At 61.1% G+C, this 10,382-nt stretch overlaps 1 protein-coding gene and 1 long non-coding RNA gene across 3 annotated transcripts in view; one reads left to right on the top strand and one right to left on the bottom strand.

The window, feature by feature from the left end:
• LOC113213223 (uncharacterized) overlaps positions 1 to 10,382 on the top strand; it is a 38,380-nt gene that overhangs the window by 17,677 nt on the left and 10,321 nt on the right. The window lies entirely within an intron of this gene.
• Positions 1 to 10,382, bottom strand: part of LOC113213243 (protein pinocchio) — a 46,499-nt gene that overhangs the window by 29,702 nt on the left and 6,415 nt on the right. Inside the window, exon 2 of the mRNA XM_052270821.1 lies at positions 9,231 to 9,407. Coding sequence (XP_052126781.1) covers positions 9,231 to 9,399 — 169 coding nt within the window. The 5' untranslated portion in view covers positions 9,400 to 9,407. The remainder of the gene's footprint in view (positions 1 to 9,230; positions 9,408 to 10,382) is intronic.

Raw genomic sequence — 10,382 nt, 5'->3', positions numbered from 1 at the left:
CCCCCACCCCTCACTCCGCAGTCTCGTCGAATTGAATATGCGGCGGTTGCGTTCGGATTGATAGCAGAAGCGCCCCGGCGCCCGCCTATGCCATGGCTCGACCGACCGCCCGGGCCCGCTGCTGTCTCGGGGACCAGCTTTGTCGGCGAGAGGCACCGCGCACACTTCGATTGGAAACTTCCTTTCGAAGGCAATCCCGTCTCCGTCCGGGCTAAGAGCGCATATGTGCGAGGGTCGAAACTTTTACGTAATTTCATTGACTGTATGCTGAGACTGGTCGATTCTAGAGACCGCAACGTCGCAACGCCTCCCATACCTCGCCGCCCCCTCCCCCCCTCACGGTACCCTCCTCGAGCGGCGGCCAAGAGGTAAGAGGATTTCCCTGTCCCCATCCTTCCCCTCTCTACTCCCACCCCTGCCTGCGCCGGTTCAGAGTGCACTCAGGTGATTGCTCTGGTAAAGGCTATTTCGGAAGCGCCCGTTTCAGTTCAGTCCTTTTCTTACATATCCAACGCTGTACGCTTGAGCGAGGGAGACAGACGGACTGACAGGCCACGGAACGCGCACGGGCGTTACCCGGTTGCCTATCCTGCTCCGCGTCGTTCCCGAGGTCGTTCCGAAGAGTGGTGCAGTGCTCGCGGGCGGCAGGTGGGCCAGCGGCCAGCTGGTGAGCCAGCTGGTAAGTTGGCTCTCAAGTGCTCGGTCAGCAGTCAGACCAGATCGTGAGTGGCTCTCAGGCAGACACTGCCTTTTTCCCTCGCAGCTTTGGGTTGGAGGGACGACACGACCATATATATACCGCTAGCCTGAAAACAAGTCGATTGCCTGTGAGCAGAAGCCATTTGATGGGTTTCCAAGAGAAGTCGAAACAACAAGCCTGGGTTTCTACCTACGCCGCCGCGAGCTCTGCAGGCAGCAAGGCCCGCAGCAGCCTCGCCAAGCCAAACACTTCTGCTTTCCTCAAAACGGTCGACCCCGGTGGACTTCCCCCGAGGAAGTCGCGTCGTCATATTCCTGGAGTCGTTTGTTTTCCTCTCGCCTCGGCGCGCACCGCACTTTGGCCGGCCTGGCGGCGATGGTGCGTGCCATGCCCCCCCCCCTCCAATCACCACCACCACCACCACCACCACCACCACCACCGTCTCCACCATCACCACCATCACGGCGACCCCGATGGCTGCATACTTTGGCAATGCTTTGCATGCGGATCGGCGGGTACTATTTAGGTGGCCAGACGGAGACGGGCCAGACGACGGGGTCAGCGGGCCGAGCGGCGGCCGCCCCGGCGCGACCGGCCGCTCGCTCGCCATTCGGTTGTGGACTTAGAATAAGGTGGCCACACGTCCTCGGGGACCGGCCTGTCTATCGTACGGTGACCGCTCGCCACCGCCGTGTGCGACAAATCAGCCGCGAAGGTGAAGGAGGCAGAGGATCAGCGGATAACTATTGCAGCAGCCAAAGCAGCAGCCCAACTGTCAGCTCCAGCAGCCCCTGCTCCAGCCCCGGCTCCAGCAGTGGGAGTGGGCTTCCGGCAACACGGCTGTCAAGAGTTGCGGTTTTGGTGTTTGGTGTCGTCGCGCCCGGGGCTGCCTGGCTGGCGGGCGGGTGGGGCCGGGCCGGGTTGCTTGTGTGTACAGTGACCCCCGTCCCCCAGCCGCGCCAGGGAAGGGAGTTGGCCCTGTTCCACCGCGCCACACCACGCCACCCCGCGGGGGGAAGGACCCAACCGAAACGCAATAGCTTGCTTGACATCCAATTTGGTTTGCATCGCCGCCGCCTCTCGGCCAAAGCTCTTTAGCGGAGCTCGCCAGTGGCGTAGGCAGGCAAGGTACTGCTGCTGCTCCTGCTGCTCCTGCTCCAGCGGTGTCTCGTGACGACGCCCACCCTCGCCGGACTGTGACCCCTCCTCTTTAGAATGACACGCCAACGAAGAAGAAAAATAGAACGACGAGGCGGGTCTTTGAGGCGGGCATTACTAACTACGTCGTGGCGGTGATGGGCTGCGGCACGACGCCCCCAGGGACCCCGGGACCCCGGCGGCGCCGCGCCCGCCTGAGCGGGGGTAGAGTTGAACGGACCGCGGCAGGGCGTGGCAGAGTGGGGCGGGATAGGGGGCGGACGTGGGGACGTTAACCCTCCAGCAGCTGCGCGTCAAAAGTGTCATCGGTCGGCAGAGTCGATCAGCGGCCGGCCCCGCCCCGGGAGGGAAAGGCGTTAATGAAGGAGCACTGTAGTGGGAGGGGCTCGTCCTGGAGCCCGCGGGGTGCCTGGGCGTGGCGGCGGCGCTCCCCTTCCCGGAAGCCGGCCGGGGGTGCCATATCCCTCGCCCGGCGCCCAGCTCCGCCTCGCCGCACCGCACACTTCCGCATTGCCTGTCATAAAGGCGCGTCGGTGTGTCGCCTCGCTCCGGCGCGTCGCTCTGCCCCCTCTCGCCTGGTGATGCTTTTCGGCGTCAGTGCGCCTCGCATCTGCGCCTCGCATCTGCGCCTCGCATCTGACGTGACAAGCAAGGGGGGTCGGGCCGCGGCGCGCGCGTGTGCGGCGACACCCTTCCGACGCACCCCCGGGCCGGGCGCGGGGAGCGAGGAGGGGCGCCACCTTGCCGCACCTTACTCACAGGGTGCGTGGCGGCCCGTGAATAATCGATTGTGATGGATGGCTCGGGAGGGGGCGGCCTGTCAGTCAGGACACGGGGGCCCGGCTCCGCCCCGCCCCGCCCCGCCCCGTCTCACGCAATCTCTCTCGATTCGGACGGACTCTGTTCGTGGACCACCCCTCCCTTCTGCCCGCGAGGCAGCTTGCAATGAATGGACCCAAGGTCAACGAGGCCCCGAGAGGGGCCCCGCTCGGTACGAAGGACTCTTAAGGACCCCTTTGGTCGGATTAGAGGGACATTATCCCCCCGTTATCCCCTTTGCTGGTGGAGCACTGCGGCCATATGGCCGCGGTTGGGAGTTGCTCAAGGAGACGGGGGTTGCTCTGTGTTGCCTACGCTCCCCTGGCTGCCCTAAACCACTCTTTGTCCACACCACAGGGCACTAAAGAAAATCCGATTTTTTTTTTGATCTTTTTTTTTTGCGAATTTTTTTTGCATGAAAGAAGCGGCTTTGGGCGGAATTCATTAGGGAAATGGACGAAATACGCGACAAGAGCGCGCGAGGTATACTTTATTTGACCGCCCGGGCCGACCTTGGCGTGCGACCGCCTGGTTGAGTGACGGGTGAACGACCTTGGCATGACCTGGGGCCGACCTGGGGCAGGGCGGCGTAGGGCGGCGCGGCGGAGCCCAGCGGCAAGTAGCTAGCTGACCGACTGACACATGTGTGGCGGGCGTGGCGCTCCAGCAGCAGCACGGCAACGAACGTCATGCCGGCGCCGAACAGAACCGGGTACCCGGTACTTACGCTGTAAGTCCAAGGTGTCCAGCAGGTAGTCGACAAGGTCACCTAGCCCCCAAAACTAGGCGACTTATGTCGGCTACCTTTTGGACACCTTCTGGGCTGGACTTTCGAGTAACTGCATTGCATGAGCCCACAGTCGTGAGCCCATCGTACGCTGCGCATGCAATCGCCCGCGAGACCCAATGGTGTCCAGCAGGAGGTAGTCGATATAAGTCGCCCAGTTTTTAGGGATAGGCAACATCGTCGACCACCTGCTGGACATCCTCGATTAACAGTATACTCGTGCGGTGCCGTCACGTCACGTCACGTAGACTGCCGCCTGCCGTGGCGAGCTTTCGCGTGGCCGAAACGGATCCGGAGCTTCCTCTCGCTTCCCCATTCATTGGCGGGTCGTTCATCCATCCCATCCCATTCCATTGGGACCGACGGACCGACCCGGCGGATGTTGATAAAGTCGCGATGGGCCGATAATGGGTGCCACTCGCTCGCACCTCGGGCCTCATCCTCCTGCCCTGCCCCTCCCCGCTGTCCCCGGGCCGGGCTTTCCGTTTCTCTCATCAAATCGCGCTTAGCGTGTGGCTGCGTCGTCGCGGCCCCCTCTCCTCCTTCCTCCCCTTTCTTTCACAAACTCACTCGTGCGAGCGCCCCCCGCTACCCCCCCCCCTCCACACTCACCGGGGAGAACCCACCGTTCCCCTCCGATCAAAGCGTTATTCTTGTGCGTCACAAGGTGGATTTGGGCTAGAGGAGGGGTTGCTCCAGCCGCTCCAGCAGCAGTGTGTGAGAGCGGGGTGACCTTGGACAGCCCCGGTGTGCGCCTCCAGTACCCGCCCCGTGGTGGCACGGTTAGGCCCGCGGGCCAGGCCGCGCGGGACAGACGTACTACTACCCCTCTCGCCGTCACGCCATATTGGCGGGTACGGGTCGCGCTCGGGTCACCCGCCCCGCCCCGGCCGAGGTCAGGTCAGGACCACCGCCCTCGTCGGTTCCGCCCCCGCGGCCCCGGGTGACCGTGCCACCCTCCCCGCCAACCCGGGCTGCGAGCGACACTGCGATATCAAATTTAGCAGCCCCTTACGGTGACGCCGCACCCGCGCTCCGGTCCATGGGGTGAGGCTGGAGCCGGCCGGGGGGTGGCGGGGCTGACGAACCCCCGCAACCCCCCGCAGCGTGGACGTCATTGCTGTGCTATCGACCGCCTCCTGTTCTCGGGGTTCGTAAACCATGGCCCTGTACACGCCGCCCTTCTGTCTGTCTGTCTCCGTCCGCCCGGGGCCGAGCCTGGGGCGGTGGTGCCGCGCCCACGCACCTCCCCCGTGCCGAGGGTTGAGAGCACGCGCCGGCCCCGGGCCTCGCCACGTACCTCCGGGCCTCCGGGTACTGGAGCGTGGGGCGCGAGGCGCGAGATGGAAAGCGCGGCGGGCGGCGGCACAGCACGGCGGCGCTGGTCGTGGGCGGGCGCACGGCGTACAGTACACGCAGCAAAATAACTGTCATTGGACAACTTTCCGAGTCGGAATATTACATCATTGTGCACAAGGGCAACAAAACGTTTGCAATAAAAGAAATACATACGTACTAATTGATTTTCCCTGTAGGAAATCCGACAAAATTTACACTTTTATTGTCCGTATCACCTGTGGTGCTCGATGCATGGTGCTTGGATTTCCCAGAATGCGTCCTTCACAATGATAACAAAATAGCAAGAACCGCAGGCCTCCACCAGCGTTGCGGGTTGTCACTGGGGGTGTATACGACGCGGGCGTGCGTGTCTTAGCTCAGCGCAAGCCCAACGGCCTATCGCAAGACACCGCGAAGCCTGTTAGCCGAAACGTGGTCTGGCCTATAACCACCAACTTGAGATGCTAATCTATCGTTCTAATAACAACATAAGCATTTCTAACTGTCGTTCGCGCGGAAGTTTTAATCAGCGCTAAAGTTTGGCTGAATGGACAAAGATTAAACTGCGCAGCTACTTAACATTAGATATCCAGCAGGTGCTGTGAATAATAAAACTCGAACTAAATCTATAGATCGGCACGATCAGCACCTATTTTGGAAATATGTTTGCTCCGAATGCAAACGAGCAGCTTGCTGGGATCAGATTTTTGGTATTCTCACTTAACTTTAAAATCTTTCTTGTCTGTTTGGCGCTCTAGGTGCTAAGGGGGGTCTCGGGATCCTCCTGGTGCCCTGGCCCCTCTACATATGGACTCGGTGATGCCGCTTCCGTGCCGCGTGCCGGGGCCTCCAGTGTTGTGGTCCCTGTACTGTACTTTGAACGCACGCATTGGAGGTGAAGGTCGGCGCCCTGCCTGTTGGACGGACAGACCGGCCGGCCCGGCGCCGCCCGGCTCGCCGGCAAGACCCCGCGGGCGCCACCTCGCGGCCCCTACGCGAAGCTCGTCCGCGGGGGCCGCGGCGCCGCCGGGCCTGCTGGCGCCCCCCCGCGGCCGCGTCGGGTAGCGCCGCGCACCGCCAGGCCCGTTGGGCTGCCTACCTCCGCGGCGCAGCCCGCTGTCGTGCAGCACTTTGAGGTCGTGCGAGCAGCGGGAGTGGGCCGTGGTGGCGTTAATCTCCTTTACCTGACCCTGCCTCAGCTGACGCACCTTCCCTACCATTGTCGTGGCTTCGATTGTGATTTCGACAGCAGTGTCAGCACGAAAATCGCCAGCCTTTCATCAGGGGAAGTTCCTAATGGACTTTTGTCATTCGTCTCTCACGCTCGCCCACTCGCCTCGCTCTCCGTCTCTCTCGCGCTGCGATATCTACGCCGCTGCCCGCTCCCCCTCCCCTCCGTGCGGCGGGCGGTGGCGGGCCCACCCGCGGTCCCCCTAATCAAATTGCTCTTGCGGTTTGACCCCTGCTCGACTCAAATTGAGAACGGGTCCGCTGCTGGTCAGCCTCGCGGCCCGGCCCGGACCTGCGGCCGATTCGATTAACGGAGACAGAACGCCCGACAGCGAGTCCGCCCCGCCTCGCCCCGCCCCGCCCCGCCCCTACGGTCCCATCGGCGTCACCTCGTTAGCACATTCTGACGCGCGCCGGGCCATATCGAAGATTCGCTGCATCTCTTAACATTTGTCGCCCTGTAGGTTGGCGGCGGCGTACAGCTGTTCAGCGCCTGGTCTGGTTCTAGTTGTGGCGGCGCGAGATGGCGCGGGCCACCTGTAGTGTCGGCTCCGACTGCAAACTAACAACCAGAAGCGCTTGAACTTGCTCGCTGGGTTTTGGCAAAGAGGAAATTTGGTTTGGCCGAGGCGGAGGTGGCGCGCCTGGGCGGCCGAGGTGTATAAGTATGCGTTTGGCGGGCAGCGCGCGCCGCGCCCGTCCGCCCCCTCGCCCACCTCACCTCTCTCCCGCCCCCCTCCTGCCGCCGCTCACCTCGCCTCTCACCTTTCTGGCCGGGCCGGGCGAGAGGCGCTCGAGGGGGGGAGGTGGCGTCGCGGCGCGGTGGGGCGGCGGCCAGCGCGCGCTGCCGTCCACCTCCTCGACGGCGTGCGCCCCTGGTGGCCGCGGCGCGCCCTCTGTCCACCTGCCCGGCCAGGCGCGGTCCCGCCACGCCCTGCTTCGTCCTGCCCGTCCCCGCCGCGCCGCGCCCCGAGCCCGCCCGCCCGGCAGGTAGGCCGCCCGCGGGCACGGGCGCCGAGCGCGCGGCCCAGCCCGCCGGGCGTTCTCCCGGGGAGGACATGAAGCCCCGGGCTGCCCCGCCCCCCGGCGACGCCCTCCCCGGCGCCTTCGTAGATATGGGCGTTACGAGGTGGCGCCGTGTCTCGGTAAACACGGGGTTGGCCGCGCTCGCTCTGCTCGCGCTCCGCGGCGCTCGGCGCTGCTCTCACGCGGCCGGGCTGGGCCGTTGCCCTCGGCGGCCTTGGTCCCGGCCGCGGCACCTGATGTGCGCCGCCCACTGTGGCCTCCTGATCATAGATGATGGGGGTACGCGCCGGACTGGATGTGCCGGCCCTGGCCCGGGACCCGCTGCCCTTGGTGGTTCCTGTCGACTTGCGGGTCGTTGGTTTGAACGCTGCCCGGCCCGACGGTGCAAGGCGAGACAAAAGCCGCAGGGAACTCGTCGCGTTTAAGATTCGGGGGCGCGCGCTCGTGGGAATCGGGGTTTGGGGAGGGGGGGGGGCAGCAGTGTAAAGCTCATTAGGTAGTGCCGGGGGCTCCGGCGAGGGGCGGCGGCCCAAACGGCCGGCGGCGGCGTGTGGTGTGGTGCGCTGCACTGCACTCGCAGCGCTGCACTGCAGACGGCACGCGCCACGCCCGGGCCGGGCCCGCCGCTTTAGTCATTCGCCAGACGGAAATAACCGGGTATTCGAATCAATATTTATTCGCGGCCGCCACTCTCACTCCCATCGCCGGCCGCTTCCTCTCTCCTTGCGCGGTCCGGATCCAGCCGGCCGGCGGCCTCGGCGGCGCAGCGCGTCCTGGGCCTTGGGGAACGCCCGCCACCACCACGTCCCTGCGGCGTGACAATTGATTCGGCCGGACCAGGACCAGGCGGCTCTGCTAGCTCTGCCACACACTACGCCGCGCCGCTGGAAGTGCCAGACGCGTAGAGCCGTCCGACATGGACAGCGACAAGGTCATGCGCATCAGCTCTAGCTGCTGGCCGGGCCGGACCTCATCGGGCGGAGCCGCGCTTTTGGGCGGCGAGATGAGGAGGAGGAGCGGTGCTCAGGCAGGTGCGCAGCGCAGTGTGTGCGCGCCGCCCTCGCGCCACACGGCCTGAGCACACACGGAGGCGGTAGCGACGGTATCAGGAGGCGGAGCCGCTGCTGATAACACACACTCACATGCGCACAATCCCCTGCACGCGACCCGCGGCGGCGGGTTGACCCGAGCGCACACAGCATCCACAGCCAACCATCTACTTACACGGCGTGGCGTGCAGGTGATGTCATTCCCCGTGAAATAACGTCATGTGTGACATTACAGCAGAACCCTGCAGTGGGCGGGCATCGGATGCACTGAGTAAAACTTTTGGCCACCACAGCCATAAACCTTGATTGTTGTAACTAAAGTGGCATCTCACTCCCCTCCCCGTAGCCGCTTTCGGTCGTCAAGTAGACATTGCCCGCCCAGTGCAGGGCTCCGCCACATCACCCTAGTAATGCACCTTGCATGCAGGAGCGGGTGTTCTATCTATCTATCTATCTATCTATCTATCTATCTATCTATCTATCTATCTATCTATCTATCTATCTATCTATCTCTATCTATTCTAATCGTCCTTGCCCCGCCCGACTCCTGGAACTCCTGGCTGCCAGTCCCAAAATTAATCTTTTGCTGGACACACGGAAACGAAAGAACAGTAACTAACTAACCAAGCGTGGCTGCCCTGTGGCCCGACCAGCAGCGTACGTTCCAGTACCATACTCGTTCGACCAGTTTATTGGTATGCTCTTTCGGTTTCGCTTCTGGTCGTGATTTTCTCCGCCGACCGTCTCCCCCGCCCCTCCCCTTCTAGCCGCCTCTGCGTTGGCAGCTGGTTAACGTAAGCGTCATCAACGCCTAATGATAACGGGCTCCAGATTCTGCTCATGTCACTTCTTGAAGGAGGGGAAATAATTGTGACTTTTGCAACGCGCTTGCCCGCTAAATTTGACTTTCTTTGGGGAGAATGGGTTTTGTCACGACCATTATGATTAGAATCAGGCGTGTCATTGTCTCGGTCATAAAGAGCGTAAACATGTCACGGAGGGTGAAGAATGGGTATAGGACAAGGAGGGCATAAAAACGCGCAAGGGAACACACCAAGAAACAATATGGATACAGTATAGAATTGAAGAAAAAGAAATACAACTTTTATCTCGAGTGGCTTACCTAGTACTGTACCGACGCTGCTGTATGAGCGGCACGTCGCCGGCGTCACGATGTAGCTGTTGCTGCTGCTGTTGTAGTTGATGGTCGGGACGACGTTGCCGTTGAAGTCCGGGTCGTCGTGGTCGAAGGCGATCATCCCCTCCTCAAAGTCTGTGAAGGCGACCGACATGGCGCTAGCTGCGGCACAAACGACAACGACAGATAACTATAATGAGTGGAGGGAAGTCGGCTGAAAAACGAAAGTCTTTTCTGCCGCGGGGTAGTTCCGCACCTGTTGTGTTGTGCGCCCCGCCCCCATCACGCACCGGGGCTATTCTGGGAGCCCGTCTAGCTAGCCGGTGTGGCCGGACCCACCACACCCACGACAAGACTTTAGGACCCGTCAAAGATTATGACATTTTTTGTGCCCCTTGTCGGTTTCTCATAGTTATGGCAAAAGAGCGACTAGCGTTACCGTCAAACGCCTAAGAAATTGCGCGCGGGAAGGGGCAGTTTTTATGTCCGTACGGACTGTACCGCACGCCTACCAGCTCCGGTCAGTGGCGGCGGCGAAAGGCTACAACCATAGGGGAGATAAGGGGGAATAAAGGTCTGTGGACCACTCCACGGCACTGAATCTGGATTTGTGATAAATTAACCCTTATTTCTTCCATGACTCATTTCTTGTGATTTGTTCGATTTATCGGACATGATAACTTTTTATCGCAGAAAAACATGCAATAAAAATTACATGGGAAAGATATCACAACAATATATGTGACAACATTTTATTGCAAATTTTTGTGATAAACGTAAATACCAGCTCCCGTTACTGAACATTGCGATAAAAAGTTATCATATTATTTTTGTGATAACTTTCCCTTATACTTGTACTGTATACTTACACATGTTCTTTTGCGAGAAAATCAGACCTATCACAAAATTGAGTTATTGTAAACTTTTGTGATAAAAGTATCATAGATTCAGTGGGGCCCCTGTGCGTCTCTCTGTGGGATAGAAATACATACACTTGGGATGCAAATTCAGCGCATTGCGTCCGTGGTTGAGGTAGTGCGCCCGTACGCAAATTTTTTTATTGAAAAAAATGCTATTTTCCTTCTTTTTTTTTTAGTGTCGACCATCAACCTACCAAACACCTTGTGAGGTGTGCGG

This window comes from Frankliniella occidentalis, unplaced genomic scaffold, assembly GCF_000697945.3.
Source record: "Frankliniella occidentalis isolate FOCC.00 unplaced genomic scaffold, Focc_3.1 Scaffold140, whole genome shotgun sequence".
In the NCBI taxonomy this organism is placed as follows: Eukaryota; Metazoa; Arthropoda; class Insecta; order Thysanoptera; family Thripidae; genus Frankliniella; species Frankliniella occidentalis.
Note: the sequence above shows the minus strand (reverse complement) of the source record. Positions and strands in the feature narration are given on the sequence as shown.